The sequence below is a fragment of the Oncorhynchus nerka genome, linkage group LG12, assembly GCF_034236695.1.
Source record: "Oncorhynchus nerka isolate Pitt River linkage group LG12, Oner_Uvic_2.0, whole genome shotgun sequence".
Classification (NCBI taxonomy): Eukaryota; Metazoa; Chordata; class Actinopteri; order Salmoniformes; family Salmonidae; genus Oncorhynchus; species Oncorhynchus nerka.
Genome location: NC_088407.1, coordinates 46747678 through 46765581, shown reverse-complemented (window position 1 = coordinate 46765581; position 17904 = coordinate 46747678). Strand labels below are relative to the sequence as shown.

The window sequence follows — 17904 nt, the reverse complement described above, 5'->3', positions numbered from 1 at the left end:
GGATGCAAATTTATTTTTGAAAAAGCTAGCCTTTGCTTTCCTAACTGCCTGTGTATATTGGTTCCTAACATCCCTGAAATGGTGCATATTGCGGGGGCTATTCGATGCTAATGCAGTACACCACAGCATGTTTTTGTGCTGGTCAAGGGCAGTCAGGTCTGGAGTGAACCAAGGGCTACATCTGTTCCTGGTTCTACATTTTGAGAATGGGGCATGCTTATTTAAGATGGTGAGGAAAGCACTTTTAAAGAATAACCAAGCATCCTCTACTGATGGAATGAGGTCTACACCTGCATTGCTTCTACACCTGCATTGCTTGCTGTTTGGGGTTTTAGGTTGTGTTTCTGTACTGCACTTTGAGATATCAGCTGATGTACGAAGGGCTATATAAATAAATTTCATTTGAATATCCTTCCAGGATACCCGGGCCAGGTTGATTAGAAAGGCCTGCTCGCTGAAGTGTTTTAGGGAGCGTTTGACAGTGATGAGGGGTGGTCGTTTGACCGCAGACCCAGGCAATGAGGCAGTGATCGCTGAGATCCTAAATACAGCAGAGGAGTATTTGGAGGGCAGTTTGGTTAGGATGATATCTATGAGGGTGTCTGTGTTTACAGATTTGGGGTTGTACCTGGTAGGTTCATTGATAATTTGTGTGAGATTGAGGGCATAAAGCTTAGATTGTAGAATGGCCGTTGTGTTAAGCATGTCCCAGTTTAGGTCATCTAACAGCACGAGCTCTGAAGATAGATGGGGGAAATCAATTCACATATGGTGTCCAGGGCACAGCTGGGGCAGAAGGTGCTCTATAGCAAGCCACAATGGTGAGAGACTTTTCTGGAAAGGTGGATTTTTAAAAGTAGAAGCTCAAATTGTTTGGGCACAGACATGGATAGTAAGACAACTCTGCAGGATGTCTCTGCAGTAGATTGCAACTCCGCCCCCTTTGCCAGTTCTATCTTGTCAAAAAATGTTATAGTTGGGGATGGACATTTTGTTTTTTTTGGTGGTCTTCCTAAGCCAGGATTCAGACACAGGTTGGCAAGGCAGTGAATAAAACAAACATAGGGTGGAGGCTTCTAATGTTAAAATGCATGAAACCAAGGCTTTTAGAGTTACAGAAGTCAACAAATGAGAGCGTCTGGGGAATGGGAGTGGAGCTAGGCACTGCAGGGCCTGGATTAACCTCTACATCACCAGAGGAACAGAGGAGGAGTAGGATAAGGGTACGGCTAAAGGCTATAAGAACTGGTCGTCTAGTACGTTCGGAACAGAGAGTAAAAGGAGCAGGTTTCTGGGCACGGTACAATAGATTCAAGGCATAATGTACAGACAAAGGTATGGTAGGATGTGAATAGAGTTGAGGTAAACCTAGGTATTGAGTGACGATGAGAGAGATATTGTCTCTAGAAACATTTAAACCAGGTGAGGTTTAAACCACATTTAAACCATTTTCACCTACAGTGAAATAAGGCAATAATTACTAACCAAAACAGCAATGGACAAGGCATATTGACATTAGGGAGAGGCATGCATAGCAGAGTGATCATAGGGGTCCAGTGAGTGGCTCGGCGGGCCGGGGACACAGCGATTCAGGCAGTTAACGGGCCGGGGCTAGCAAGCTAGCAGAAGGGCGTTAGAGGAACGTCATGACAGAAGAAGTCAGTTGTAGCCCCCTCGTGCTGTTACGTCGGCAGACCAGTCGTCGTGGATCAGCAGGGCTCCGTGTAGTAAAAGGGTCCAGGCCATTTGGCAAAATAGGTATAGTGGGCTAAGAAATTGTCCGATGGGCCTCTTAAGCTAACAGTCCGATATACTCTAGACAGCTAGCGGGCCACGGCTAGCAGATGGGCATTCAGGAGACGTCGCAACGGAGGAGCCAGTTGAAAAAAAAACCTTGGGCGAATTACGTCGGTAGTCGAGTCATGATGAGTAGGCGGGGGTCCAGGGCAATTGGCAAAATGGGTATTGTAGCCCAAGGACTGGCTGATGGACCTCTTTGGCTAGCCGGGAGATGGACCTAGCAATGGCTAGCTCCAGCCTAGTTGGTTCTTGCTTCGGGACAGAGACGTTAGCCAGGAATGGCTAAGAGCTAAGGTTCAGAGCTTGCGGTAGGAATCCTGAGATATGGAGAAAAATACGTCCGATTTGCTCTGGTTTGAGTCGCGCTGTGCAAACGAGTTGTCTGGGCTAAAGGTAGCTGATGACCGCTAGCCGTGGCTAGATGACTAATAGCTAGTTAGCTGGCTAGCTTCTGTTGGGGGTTTTCGGTTCAAAATGTGAAGAAAATAGCAGATCCATACCACATTGGGTGTGGCAGATTGGAGGAGAGTAATGTTGAAGTTGAGGTTAAGAAAAACCTAAAAATATATGCAAAGAAAAAAAGATATTAAAAAAGATATACACGATTTATACACAGGACATCACGGCGTAGCAAGACTACAACAGCTGTATTCAATATTCGCCCACACAGCCACACCCCATTCCATTAAGGACCTCAGTCAACCGAGCTACGGACTGTTCACTCGGCTACCGTCTGGCAGACAGAGACAGTACAGGTGCATCAGTGCCAAGACTGAGAGAAGAAAAAAAAACAGCTTCTATTACCAGGCATCAGACTGTTGAACAGCCATCACTAGCCATCTACCAGGTGATGCGCACACACACACACACACACACACACACACACACACAACGCTACTGTCCCATGTCATATAGTGTTTACTGTAAATACTGCATTCCAGACATAACTCATTCTAATATTTCTTCTTTGTATTTAGTTATACTGTTTCAGTGGCGTGTATTCATGGATGCCAAAGGGAAGCCAGGCTTGCCCCAAAAATGGACAAAGTAAAAATAACAATGTAGCTCTCGTCTATCGGTTTCATAATTTTCCTTCAGTTTGCAAGAGGCTGAATGTATCTCACCGGAAAAAGCAAGCGAAACAGCACCCCCCTATCTCAGTATGTGTAGCCCATCTATCTAATGCTGTCTGGTCAAAACGAGTATGATATCTTTGCCGCCCGCAGCATTGAATGCCATCAAGCATATGTCCTCCCTTAATCATTTTTTAAAATATAAAACAGTAGCCAATCAGCGTTGAGCTAAACTGAGTGAGCGCAACTGTGACTGGTCCTGGCGCACAAGATATGGTTGAAAATACCCTCAAATGAAAGCTGACAGTCTGCACTTTAACTTCATAGTCATTGTATCATTTCAAATCCAAAGTGCTGGAGTACAGAGCAACAAAAAACAAAAAGAAATGTGTCACTGTCCCAATACTTTTGGAGCTCACTCTATTTATCTTATGTTGATTGGACTAAATCGTTTTTGGTATCTTTGAGTTGACTAAGCATTGATGATGAAATGTTGAAGTTGAAATGGTGCTGGAATAGTGGAGTCAGCTCCTGTTTTTCTTTGAGACTTGCGGTAAGTCTCCATGGTTCTACATCAATAGTTGTTTAGCAGTCCAAAAATGTTGAAAACTAACTTGCTTGACCATGCTGTAGGTCATGTAACTGTTTGTTACATGCAACATGGTTTGTGGACTACACTGGATAGAGGTTGCTCTCCGGTTTTGTGATGAAACAAAGGTGTGGTTGTATTTATTACTGCCACTGGGTCTTCTTGTCTCGGCCTTTAGGCCTATATATCATGGTGGCAAGGTATATGAATGAACAGATTGTAGCGCAAACAACACTATTATCACAACACATGGTTTGTAATATGGCAATTTTTTCCTGGCTTGGCTTCCCCAGTGATTTTACCCACGCACCACCACTGTTTATACACACTGCATATTTAGATATTTATACATACACACACAAATATACACTTGACATGGCTCAATGTAATATCTACTGCTGTACATGTATATCTTGTCTAAATTCTTCCAGTGTACATGTGTATAGATTGCATTTTGATTACTGTTACAGTGCTATTTAGGTTCATTGGATTTGTCCTGAATACCTACTCATTCCAGGGTTTTTCTTTATTTTTACATTGTAGAATAGTGGTGAAGACATCAAAACTATGAAATAATACATATGGAATGATGTATGATTCCATATGTATCATCGGCTTGATCAATAAGTGCATCGACTTCGTCGTCCCGAAAGTGACCGTACAAACATTTCCCAACCAGAAGCCATGGATTACAGACAACTTCCACACTGAGCTAAAGGCTAGAGCATGCCACTTTCAAGGAGCGGGACACTAATATCTATAAGAAATCCCGCTATGCCCTCCGACGAACCATCAAACAGGCAACGTGTCAATACAGGACTAAGAATTAATCCTACTACACCGGCTCTGACGCTCGTCGGATGTGGCAGGGCTTGATAACTATTAGACTACAAAGGGAAACCCAGCCACGAGCTGTCCAGTGACACGAGCCTACCAGATGAGCTAAATGCTTTTTACGCTCGCTTATAGGCAAGCAACACCGAAGCATGCATGATAGTACCAGCGGTTCCGGACGACTGTGTGATCACACTCTCCGTAGCCGATGTGAGCAAGACCTTTAAACAGGTTAACAAGCCGCGGAGCCAGACAGATTACCAGGACATGTACTTAAAGCATGCACAGACCAACTGGCAAGTGATTTCACTGACTTTGTCAACCTCTCTATGGCAGAGTCTGTAATACCAACATGTTTCAAACAGACCACCATAATCCCTGTACCCAAGAAAGCGAAGGTAACCTGCCTAAATGATTACCACCCCATAGCACTCACATCAGTAGCCATGAAGTGGTTTGAAAGGCTGGTCATGGCTCACATCAACACCATCATGCCAGAATCCCTAGACCCACTCCAAAAAAAAAAATCGCATACCGCCCTCTACAGATCCACAGATGACGCAATCTCTATTGCACTCCACACTGCCCTTTCCCACCTGAACAAAAGGAACACCTACGTGAGAATGCTTTTCATCGACTACAGCTCAGCGTTCAACACCATAGTGATGAGCTTTGTGGGCACTAAGCTAAGGACCCTAGGACTAAACACCTCCCTCTGCAACTGGACCCTGGACTTCCTGACTTGCCGCCCCCAGTTGATAAGGGTAGGTAACAACACATCTGCCACGCTGATCCTTAACATTGGGGCCCCTCAGGGGTGTGTGCCCAGTCCAATCCTGTACTCCCTGTTCACCCATGACTGTGTGGCCAAGCACAACACCAACACCAAAATTAATTTTGCTGCGACACAAGTGGTAGGCCTGATCAACAACAACGATGAGACAGCCTGGACGGAGGAGGTCAGAGACCTGGCAACCTCTCAATGTGAGCAAGACAAAGGAGCTGATCGTAGACTACACGAAAAGGAGGGCCGAACAGACCCCCATTAACATCAACAGGACTGAAGTGGCGTTAAGTTCCTTGGTGTCCACATCAACAACAAACTATCATAGTCCAAACACACCAAGACAGTCGTGAAGAGGGCGCGACACCTTTTCCCCCTCAGGAGAGTGAAAAGATTTGGCATGGGTCCTCAGATCCTCAAAAGGTTCTACAGCTGCAACATCGAGAGCATCCTGACCGGTTGCATCACTGCCTGGTATGGCAACTGCTCTGCATCTGACCGCAAGGCGCTACAGAGGGCAGTGCGTATGGCCCAGTACGTCACTGGGGCCAAGCTTCCTGCCATCCAGGACCTATATTCTAGGCTGTGTCAGAGGAATGCCCCAAAAATGGCCAAAGACTCCAGCCACACAAGTCATAGACTGTTCTCTCTGCTACCACACGGCAAGCCGTACCGGAGTGCCAAGTCTAGGTCCAAGAGGCTTCTACTAAACAGCTTCTACCCCCAAGCCATACGACTGCTGAACAACTAAACTAATCTAATGGCCACCCGGACTATTTACATTGACCCCCTCCCCTTTGTTATTACACTGCTACTACTCGCTGTTTATTATCTATGCATAGTCCCTTTACAAATTACCTCAACTGACCTGTACCCCCACACATTGACTCGGTACCGGTACTTCCTGTATATAGTCTCGTTATTGTTATGTACATTTCTTGTTACTTTTTGATTGATTCGATTATTTAAAAACTTTAGTTTATTTAGTGAATATTTTATTAACTATTTTTGTAAGTAAGTATTTCACGGGTAAGATCTACACCTGTTGTATTCGGCGCATGTGACAAATAAAATTTGATTTGAAAAGCTTGCACAATGGAAAAACTCTGTTGACATAGATTTTTAGTCCAGTGTAAGGCTCAATCTGAACAGGGAAACTGTCCCCAAAACCTGGCTGTGTGTGGCAGAGCTCTCTGGATTCTTTCTTGTATTCGGTTTGAAACAAATTGTGGGAATATATGTAACCTTCTATTATTCTTATAGGAGATATGGGAGGGGCTAAGTGGCTTTGTCCCATCTGTGACTGACAGCTGACCTGAACCACTGGGTGTGGTGCAGGCTTGGCAGGCTCCAATGATCCCTCCTCCTCCAACATGGCCGGGGCGACAAAGCTGAAGCCCCGGAAGAGCTGGTGAGCTCCGGCACTGGGTGGAACGCCTGGGGAGTCTGGGGAGAGGTCAGAGAGAGCACAAGGTCTTATACACAGGCGCACACATACACATTAACGCACACACACTTCATGATAGACTGCCTTGCTCCAAGGCAATGTAAGCAACATACAAATAGCAACCATTTTAGGATTGCTACCGCTTTCACATTTCATTACCATTGATATGATAGAGCGTAGTCTGATTCGGTCAGACCTGGTCTGTTGTCATGCTAGGACAAGTTACTCTCGTCAACGTTAACCTCGTACCTTTGGGTGTGCGGGAGGTGAACTCTGAGTCAAAGTAGAAGGTGTCGTCCGGTCGGGCCACCGCCGGCTTGAACGGGGGATGGATTTCTCGCCGGAACAGTTTCTGAAAGGGTTAAAATAGTTTCTGAAGAGGTTCAAACCAGGGGTGAAAGTACTGTCGACTTCATTTCTAACAGGTACGGGACCTTTCTGTGCACAAGCTATTTTATGGGTCTAATAGGATAAATGTCCTTTTTAACTGTAAAAATGTACAGCATTACCTAATGTGGCATAAGCACCACCAGTCATGATGCTTTTCATCCGATTGTCAAACAAATCACTTTAAACAGTGGGCTCCCTGTGCATGTTCCTCCACTCTAAACTAATCCCAGCATTCAAATAGTAGGCTCCCTGTGCATGTTCCTCCACTCTAAACTAATCCCAGCATTCAAATAGTAGGCTCCCTGTGCATGTTCCTCCACTCTAAACTAATCCCAGCATTCAAACAGTGGGCTCCCTGTGCATGTTCCTCCACTCTAAACTAATCCCAGCATTCAAACAGTAGGCTCCCTGTGCATGTTCCTCCACTCTAATCTAATCCCAGCATTCAAACAGTAGGCTCCCTGTGCATGTTCCTCCACTCTAAACTAATCCCAGCATTCAAACAGTAGGCTCCCTGTGCATGTTCCTCCACTCTAAACTAATCCCAGCATTCAAACAGTGCACGGTGCACCTGCCATTTACAGAATAGAAAGAGACATCGGTCACAAAACACCAAAAAGTGTAATGACATTCGGCAATTGTCACACTAGGCTTATTCTGGTGGCCTGATTGAGGCGTCTTGCTGGCTTACGTCTTGGTGAGTCATCTCGGTCTTTGCAAAAATTCATTCAGCGTTCACGTCGAACCACACTGCATTTCGGAGCGTATATCACCCGTTTCAACTCCATTTGCCAATTTCTCATTGAACGGACAGGCGGTAATATTAAATGGTGCAATAGCCTACACTTTTCTTGCCATTTTTCTTGAAATGATTGTGATTGATGTTTTATCGGTACAGCGTTTCCCCCCCCGCTATTTATTTGACCGGTACTCGGTTGCGGAACGGCTTAACCAATGGCTAAACCAATGGCGACTTGGGAAATACTGAAGAACATGGCTCCTTCTAAAATGCTAATTGAATGATAATCTGGTTCCCTGATGGAACTGTAGTATGAGGTGTCGGAAGAGGTGCCACTCACATTCCAGTCTATGGTGGAGAAGAAAGCGTGGCGTTTGATCTCCTCTGCACCGTCTGCCCCCGACCCTGTCCAACCAATCACACCGTTTGTATGGATTACTGCATACAACCTACGCATACAACGAGCTCTATGCTTTTAACATAAAATAGGCCTCATTATACCAAAGTAATTACTCTCCTAGTGGAACAACCACTGTAATTAGCTTGTCATTAGCTAGTGGGTAAGTACATACTGTATAGTTACGGACAACTCACCCAGTCTGTTGGTGGGGTTCCTCTTGAACAGAGCTCTGAGGAGACTTTGGGCCTCTGAACTCAGGAACTGGGGCATTCCCAACCTTGCCCTGCAGGGGGAGACATTGTTATATCCAAAAGGCTAATAAATAGTAGCCTGGCTTATCCAGATTCAACGCTGCGGAACGTTACCATTGTTTTCCAGAACGCAGCTTTCAGTCTGGTTCAACCAGGCTAAATAAATATACAGCCTGTAACAATTTCCAATTTCAATCTCTGGCAAGGGCTCTGGTGGAAATTCCTGCAGTCAGCACGCCAATTGCATACTCCATCAAAACTTGAGACATCTGTGGCATTGTGTTGTTTGACAAAACTGCACGTTTTAGAGTGGCCTTTTATTGTCCCCAGCACAAGGTGCACCTGTGTAATGATCATGCTATTTAAATCAGCTTCTTGAAATGCCACACCCGTCAGGTGGATGCATTATCCTGGCAACGGAGAAACGCTCAGTAACATGGTTGTAAACAAATTTGTGCAAACATTTTGAGAGAAACACTTTTTGTGCGTACATAACATTTCTGGGATTTTTTATTTCAGCTCATACAACCAACACTTTACATGTTGCGTTTATATTTTTGTGTAGTAGAACTCTGGGCCCATATCCACAAAGTGTCTCAGAGTAGGAGTGCTGATCTAGGCTGGATTTGTCTTTTAGATCATAACGAATAAGATTATATGGACAGATTCTAGATCAGCACTCCGACTCAGGCGCTTAGTGGATACGGGGCCTGATAATTAAGCAAAATGGAAAGGGCGATACCTAGTCAGTTGTACAAATGGATGCACTCAACTGAAATGTGTCTTCCTCATTTAACTCAACCCCTCTGAATCAAAGAGGTATGGGGGGGCTGCCTTAATCGACATCCACGTCATCGGCGTCTGGGGAAGAGTGGGTTAACTGCATACAGACACTAGCCTGTGATTGGGTCTACTTACTTGAGGATCAGGTTCATGGTCTCTTTGCGGTCCTTTCCTTGGAACGGTAGCGATCCAGTCAGCATTTCAAACTGTGAAACAAATACAACCACCATATTTTTTAAAACCCCCATGCCTTTGACATTCAATTCTATTCTAGGGCTCTGACGCAAACATCATATTCATGTTTGTTTGATTGTCTGCATTACAAGGGTTGTGTCCAAATGGAAGAAAACAGATAAACAGGAAGGAACTACATTAACTTGTCAAACTAATGATCATTTCCATTTGCAAAGCGTTTTACTATGTTGTGGACTAATGAATATGACCCCAGAGACCTCGTTGTGTGGTGCCAGGACAACCTCTCCCTCAACGTGATCAAGACAAAGGAGATGATTGTGGACCACAGGAAAAGGAGTACCGAGCACACCCCCATTCACATCAACAGGGTTGTAGTGGAGGAGATTGAGAGGGTCAAGTTCCTTGGTTTCCACATCAACAAACGAACATGGTCCAAGCACAAAAGACAGTCGTAAAGAAGAAATGACAAAACCTAATCCCCTTCAGGAGAGTGAAAAGATTTGTCACGGGTCCTCAGATCCTCAAAAAGGTTCTACAGCTGCACCATCGAGAGTATCCTGACTGGTTGCATCACTGCCTGGTATGGCAACTGCTCGGCCTCCGACCGCAAGGCCTTACAGAGGGTGTAATGCATACGGCCCAATCACTGGGACCAAGCTTCCTGCCATCCAGGACCTCTATACCAGGTGGTGTCAGAGGAAGGCCCTAAAAATAGTCAAAGACTTCAGCCACCCTAGTCATAGTTCTCTCTGCTACCGCACGGCAAGCGGTACCGGAGCGCCAAGTCCAAGAGGCTTCTAAACAGCTTCTACCCCCAAGCCATGATACTATCCAGGTCTGTGCCCAAACAATTCAAGCTTCTACTTTTAAAAATCCACCTTTCCAGAAACACCGTTGCGGCTTGCTATATACCCCCTTCAGCCCCCAGCTGTGCCCTGGACACCATATGTGAATTGATCGCCCCCCATCTATCTTCAGAGTTCGTACTGTTAGGTGACCTAAACTGGGACATGCTTAACACACCGGCCGTCCTACAATATAAGCTAGATGTCCTCAATCGCACACAAATGATCAAGGAAACTGCCAGGTACAACCCTAAATCCGTAACCAGCGGCACACTCTTAGATATCATCCTGACCAACTTGCTCTCCAAATACACCTCTACAGTATTCAACCAGGATCTCAGCGATCACTGCCTCATTGCCTGTGTGCGTAATGGGTCTGCTGTCAAACAACCACCCCTCATCACTGTCAAACGCTCTCTAACACTTCAGCGAGCAGGCCTTTCTAATCGACCTGGCGCGAGTATCCTGGTAGGATATTGACCTCATCTCGTCAGTAGAGGATGCCTGGTTGTTCTTTAAAAAGTGCTTTCCTGATCATCTTAAATGTAGAACTAAGAACAGATATAGCCCTTGGTTCACTCCAGACTCCACACTCCACAAAACCATCCTGTGGCGTTCTGCATTTGCATCGAATAGCTCCCGCAATATGCAACTTTTCAGGGAAGTCAGGAACCAATACACTCAGTCAGTTTGAGAAAGCTTGCCTTAGCTTTCCTAAACAGAAATTTGCATCCTGTAGCACTAATTGCAAAAGGTTTTGGAACACCGTAAAGTCCATGGAGAATGAGAGCACCTCCTCCCAGCTAGGATAGGAAACACTGTCACCACCGATAAATCTACAATAATCGATCATTTAAATAAGCATTTCTCTACGGCTGGCCATGCTTTCCACCTGGCTACCCCTACTCCGGCCAACATCTCAGCACCCCCTGCAGCAACTTTCCCAAGCCCCCCCACGCTTCTCCTTCACCCAAATCCAGACAAATTATGTTCTGAAAGAGCTGCAAAATCTAGATCCCTACAAATCAGCTGGGTTAGACAATCTGGACCCTCCCTAAAATTAGCAGCCAAAATTGTTGCGACCCCTATTACTAGCCTTTTCAACCTCTTTCGTATTATCGTCTGAGATCTCCAAAGATTGGAAAGCTGCTGCGGTCATCCCCCTCTTCAAAACTCTAGACCCAAACTGTTATAGACCTATATCCATCCTGCCCTGCCTTTCTAAAATATTCGAAAGCCAAGTTAACAAACAGATCACAGACCATTTCGAATCCCACCATCTGGTTTCCGAGCTGGTCATAGGTGCACCTCAGCCACGCTCGAGGTCCTAAACAATATCATAACCGCCATTGATAAGAGACAATACTGTGCAGCTGTATTCGTCGACCTGGCCAAGGCTTTCGACTGTCAATCAACGCATTCTTATCGGCAGACTCAACAGCTTTGGCTTCTTAAATGACTGCCTCGCCTGGTTCACCAACTACTTCTCAGATAGAGTTCAGTGTGTCAAATCGGAGGGCCTGTTGTCCGGGCCTCTGGCAGTCTCTATGGGGGTGCCACAGGGTTCAATCCACAGGCCGACTCTTTTCTCTGTAAATATCAATGATGTCGCTCTTGCTGCTTGTGATGCTCTGATCCACCTCTACGCAGACGACACCATTCTGTATACTTCTGGCCCTTCTTTTGGACACCGTGTCAACTAACCACCAGACAAGGTTCAATGCCATACAACTCTCCTTCCGTGGCCTCCAACTGCTCTTAAATGCAAGTTAAATTTAAATGCATGTTCTTCAACCAATCGATGCCCACCTGCCCGTCCGTCCAGGCTCTCACTACTCTGGACGGTTCTGACTTAGAATATGTGGACAACTACAAATACCTAGGTGTCTGGTTAGACTGTAAACTCTCCTTCCAGACTCACATTAAGCATCTCCAATCCAAAATTAAATCTAGAATAGGCTTCCTACTTCGCAACAAAGCCTCCTTCACTCCAGCAGGTATATTTCACTGGTCATCCCCAAAGCCAACGACTCCTTTGGCCACCTTCCAATGACTGGAACGAATAGCAAAAATAACGAATATCTCCCTCTCTAACTTTAAGCAGCAGCTGTCAGAGCAGCTTACTGTACCTGTACACAGCCAATCTGTAACTAACACACCCAACTACCTCATCCCCATATTGTTACTTATCCTCTTGCTCTTTTGCACCCCAGTATCTCTACTTGCACATCATCATCTGCACATTTATCACTCCAGCGTTAATGCAAAATTTTAATTATTTTGCCTCTATGGCCTATTTATTGCCTTACCTCCTTACTCTTATACATTTGCACATACTGTACATAGATGTTTCTATCGGGCTCTGACGAAGGCCGTGAGGCAGATACGTATAGTTGAAGTCGCAAGTTTACATACACCTTAGGCAAATACATTTAAAAACTCAGTTGTTTCCAATTCCTGACATTTAATCCTAATAAAAATTCCCTGTCTTAGATCAGTTAAGATGACCACTTTATTTTAAGAATGTGAAATGTCACAATAATAGAATAGAGAATGATTTATTTCAGCTTTCATTTCTTTCATCACATTCTCAGTGGGTCAGAAGTTTACATACACTCAATTAGTATTTGGTAGCGTTGCCTTTAAATTGTTTAACTTGGGTCAAACATTTCGGGTAGCCTTCCACAAGCTTCCCACAATAAGTTGGGTGAATTTTGAACATTCCTCCTGACAGAGCTGGTGTAACTGAGTCAGGTTTGTAGGCCTCCTTGCTTGCACATGCTTTTTCACTTCTGCCCACACATTTTCTACAGGATTGAAGTCAGGGCTTTGTGATGGCCACTCCAATACCTTGACATTGTTGTCCTTAAGGAATATTTGCCACAACTTTCTAAGTATGCTTGGGGTCATTGTCCATTTGGATGACCCATTTATGACCAAGCTTTAACTTCCTGACTGATGTCTTGAGATGTTGCTTCAATATAGCCACATCATTTCCCTACCTCATGATGCCATCTATTTTGTGAAGTGCACCAGGCCCTCCTGCAGCAAAGCACCCCCACAACATGATGCTGCCACCCCTGTGCTTCACGGTTGGGATGGTGTTTTTCGGCTTGTAAGCCTCCCCCCTTTTCATCCAAACATAAAGATGGTCATTATGGCCAAACAGTTCTATTTTTGTTTCATCAGACCAGAGGACATTTCTCCAAAAAGTACGATCTTTGTCCCCATGTGCAGTTGCAAACCGTAGTCGGGTTTTTTTATGGCGGTTTTGGAGCAGTGGCTTCTTCCTCGCTGAGCGGACTTTTAGGTTATGTCGATATAGGACTCGTTTTACTGTGGATATAGATACTTTTGTTCCTGTTTCCTCCAGCATCTTCACAAGGTCCTTTACTGCTGTTCTGAGATTGATTTGCACTTTTTGCACCAAAGTACATTCATCTCTAGGAGACAGAACACGTCTCCTTCCTGAGCGGTATGATGGCTGTGTGGTCCCATGGTGTTTATACTTGTGTACTATTGTTTGGACAAATGAACATGGTACCTTCAGGCATTTGGAAATTGCTTCCAAGGATGAACCAGACTTGTGGAGGTCTACAATATTTTTCTGAGGTCTTGGCTGATTTCTTTGGATTTTCCCATGATGTCAAGCAAAGAGGCACTGAGTTTGAAGGTAGGCCTTGAAATACATCCACAGGTCCCCCGCCAATTGACTCAAATGATGTCAATTAACCTATCAGAAGCTTCTAAAGCCATGACATCATTTTCTGGAATTTTCCGAGCTGTTTAAAGGCACAGTCATCTCAGTGTATGTAAACTTCTGACTCACTGGAATTGTGATACAGTGAATTATACGTGAAATAATCTGTCTGTAAACAATTGTTGGAAAAATGACTTGTGTCATGCACAAAGTAGATGTCCTACCCGACTCGCCAAACCAAAGTTTATTAACAATACATTTGTGGAGTGGTTGAAAAACGAGTTAATGACTCCAACCTAAGTGTACGTAAACTTCCGACTTAAACTGTAAGCTTATTGAAGATCAGTGATACTATCAAGAGCAGTGTGCGGTTTCCTTTTCCCCCTCATCTTGTCCAACTGTTGCCATGCACCTGCAAAAAGATTGCTCAGATGTGCGAGTGCCTTTTGAATCTTCTGTGTTATAGACTGTACATTGTTTATGTGTAACTCCATGTTGTTGTTTTTGTATCACTGCTTTGCTTTATCTTGACCAGGTCCCAGTTGTAAATGAGAACTTGTTCTCAACTGGCCTACCTGGTTAAATAAAGGTGAAATAAAAATAAGACCCCTAAACATCTAATCAAATGCCTACCCAGGGTACATTGAGTACCGGTATCCCCTGTATATAGTCTCGCTATTGTTATTTTACTGCTGCTCTTTAACTACTTGTTACTTTTATTTCTTATTTGTATTTTTAAAACTGCATTGTTGGCTAGGGGCTTGTAAGTAAGCATTTCACTGTAAGGTGTTGTCTATGTATGTGCATGTGACTAATACCATTTGATTTGAAATGAGATACGATGACTCACCATCAGTACCCCAAACGACCACCAGTCTGCACTGTGGATGTGGCCCTGCCTGTTCACCACCTCTGGTGCCATGTACTCCACCGTACCGCAGAAGGAGTAGGCTTTCTTCTCATGGTCAACGGCCTCTTTACACAGGCCAAAATCTGGGGTGAAAACACCACAAGTCAGTTACTATTCAACTACCGGTGCTATTATAAAACACACATCATGTGGACAGGCAGGCATACAGGTGTAGGATCTTAATGTTACCAGTTTTTCACAGCAGGAAAATAATCCTGCAGCAACAGGAAATTATTGTGTTGATTTGAATTAAATCAACATTTCTGTAGGGGACGATACATTTTTATTTGGAGTAAATCAAGTCAAATTTTAAAGTGGAAATTACAAACTTTAGAAACCTTCAATACACTACAAGTATGCGTTTCCTGTTGAGCAGGATGATCAAATTAGGATCCTACACCTGTACAGGAATAGAGTGCATTATTTGCACTATGCTTTATGGATATGGCCAGGAGTAGTTCCTGACCATATGACCTGACCTATAACTAGTCTATAGCCTTCAACTAGGGCCCAGGGTGCATCAGCAATGGCACCCTATTCCCTATATAGTGGGGTATTATATAGGGCCATTATCAGGGAAAACTTTCTGTAACACTTCCTGATGCCTTCACGACTCATGCAGGTATTCAAAGGCCACATAATTCATATTCCCCATGTGAAGTTGATACATCCCACCGTGACATATATTCAAGGTCACCTTTGATGCTTGTGTATGTGCGTGAACTCCCAAAAGGTAAACAGCCGATAGAGGAGAGAGTGATTATAGTGTTGATAAGATGCAGGAGAAACATAATTAACTTCTAGGTAATGATATACAGGCTCATACATAGAGAAGTTATCTACACAGGGACAGATATGGCTTTGGTGACTCACTGACTAATGGGGAAGGTCAACAGGAGGAGGGAAGTGTGTGTGTGCGTGTGTGTGTAGGGGGGGGGGGGGGGGTGTACCTGTGAGTTTGATATGGCCTTCTTCATCCAGTAGAATGCTAGAAAATAATAATGAGAAGAGGTGTTAGTGTGCTGGACTATCATGTTGGGATAAAGAGGTAGACAAAAATGATGTAAACAAAAAAAAGACAAAGTACTTAGTAGCACATCTTTTTTAAAAAACAAAGAATGCAGCCCCTAGTGAATTGGGGATACTTGTATATGCCAAGCAGTGTCTACAACCACAGACTGGTACAAATAACCTGGCACTAAGAGTCTAGAATACTTTGAGTAAAATTTTTTTTAAAAACTCTGTAGACAAGAAAAAAAGGGGAAAAAAGTACTTAGTAGCACATCTTCACAATTTTTTAAAAATTTAATGGCAAAAGGGCTGGCCAAATCAACATGTCCCCTCTCAGTGAATTCAGGGGATATCAAAATTGTATATGCCAAGAGATAAAAACGTGTCTAATCGGCCTGTGCATACTAGCTTTTTCATCCTCTCATATGTTGCTCAAGACCAGATGTGATGATCGCTCGTTGTGCATTCAGTCCTCTCAGTTCTGATGGGGGTTCATTAATGTTATCACTATGGGGCTAAATTACACCGCAGTGACATTTTCTGGTTTCTATATAATGGATATAGCGAAGTCTATAAGAGATAACAGCACTCTGCATCGCAATGTCCCTCTTACTATAGAAAAGAACACCAAAACCCAGACATTTGTGGGTCGGGGCTACAAAATAGCATAGCATATAAGGGGCATAATCTTTAGTCCAAAACAGTTGCAATCAGTTGTGTTTTGCTATGAAAACAAGAGTTTCTATTGGACAAATTGACTTAGTTCCATTTTCTTCCGTTTGGTTTTGCTCCTAGTGAATACACCCCAGGTCTCAGGAAGTCATCCTCTCTAGCTCAGTTGGTAGAGCATGGCACTTCAATAATATTGGGTCCACCCATACGTAAAATATATGCTCAGTTTGCACAGATATGATTAAGTCGCTTTGGATAAAAATCGTCTGCTACATGGCATTTATTATTATATTCGGAAGGCAATGCTAAGATGTGTGATGCTGCGACGCTAAGCTAGCTAGGACTAGCGGCCCTTCGCTGAGGCTCCACCCACTTCTCAGGTTTGAGGTCCCTGTAGATGATTCCCAGGCCATGCAGGTGGTCCAGGCCCAGGGCCAACTCTGCTAGGTAGAACTTCACATCCTCCTCTGTGAACATCACCTGGAAACGATACACACAGAGAGAGACAGCGACAGAAAGAGAGAGAGAGAGACAAAGACAGCGACAGAGACAGAAACAGAGAGAGAGAAAGACGGAGACAGCGACAGAGACAGAAAGAGAGGGAGACAGCGACAGAGACAGAAAGAGAGAGAGACAAAGACAGAGACAGAAAGAGAGAGAGAGAGAGAGAAAGACAGAGAGAGAGACAGGAAAAAACGTACATGAGTCCAGACAGGATTATGATTAGAGAGAACGAGACATAAAAATGTCCAGCAGGAACAAGACTAAGAACATACCTCTTTCGACAGCCTGGTGAAGAGGTCGCCTCCTCTCAGAAAGTCCAGGATCAGATAGAGCTTTCCCTCCGTCTGAAATGCTGGATGCACATACACAAACAGGTAGTGCTAAAAGTCCATTTGTCTGACAAACCTAGAACACCCAAAGGTGTTGCCTTTCAATTAAACAATGACCGCCCTTGATGAGCGCCGACACCGAGCGAAGTTAACAGCTTTAGGGTGTCATGGCGTTATCACCAGAACTGTTTTTTTTCCTAATATACTTTACTTCTTGAACCTAGCTCTGGTCGTTACTCACCGTAGTGGAGTTTGACCACAAAGGGGTGGTTGACATCTGCCAGGATGTCTCTCTCCATCTTGGTCCTCACCCGGTCTCTCACTGTGGGAGGTGAGGGGCACAACCGTGTCAGCGCTGTCATGAGGTTAGCTCTTAAACCTGACTATAGCCTTGGCTCAGTGACAGATGGGTTTGGAACCGGGTGCCTAAGGCTGAGACAGGACCTGAATAAAACGCCAACAGGCCACCATTGGTATTTTAATGGGATATATTCAATACAAAAACACCAAATCATCAATGCTCATCTGAAGGACATAGAATTGTTAAATCAATTCATCGAACAAACAAATATAATGAAAATATCCTTGTCGAGTGCCATGTGAAACCAAAGTTTGGCCAATTTCCGCCACACAATTAGTGAAACGCTA

At 44.3% G+C, this 17904-nt stretch overlaps 1 protein-coding gene across 4 annotated transcripts in view; it reads right to left on the bottom strand.

Annotated features, from left to right (window-relative positions):
* rps6ka1 (ribosomal protein S6 kinase a, polypeptide 1) overlaps positions 1–17904 on the bottom strand; it is a 113704-nt gene that overhangs the window by 13228 nt on the left and 82572 nt on the right. For all 4 annotated transcript variants that reach the window (XM_029674977.2, XM_029674978.2, XM_029674976.2 and 1 more), the window contains 10 exons: positions 17498–17578; positions 17200–17279; positions 16797–16903; positions 15691–15728; positions 14681–14823; positions 9226–9296; positions 8251–8339; positions 7997–8061; positions 6777–6879; positions 6396–6526 (listed from right to left, as the gene is read on the bottom strand). In XM_029674977.2, coding sequence (XP_029530837.1) covers positions 6396–6526; positions 6777–6879; positions 7997–8061; positions 8251–8339; positions 9226–9296; positions 14681–14823; positions 15691–15728; positions 16797–16903; positions 17200–17279; positions 17498–17578 — 908 coding nt within the window. The remainder of the gene's footprint in view (positions 1–6395; positions 6527–6776; positions 6880–7996; positions 8062–8250; positions 8340–9225; positions 9297–14680; positions 14824–15690; positions 15729–16796; positions 16904–17199; positions 17280–17497; positions 17579–17904) is intronic.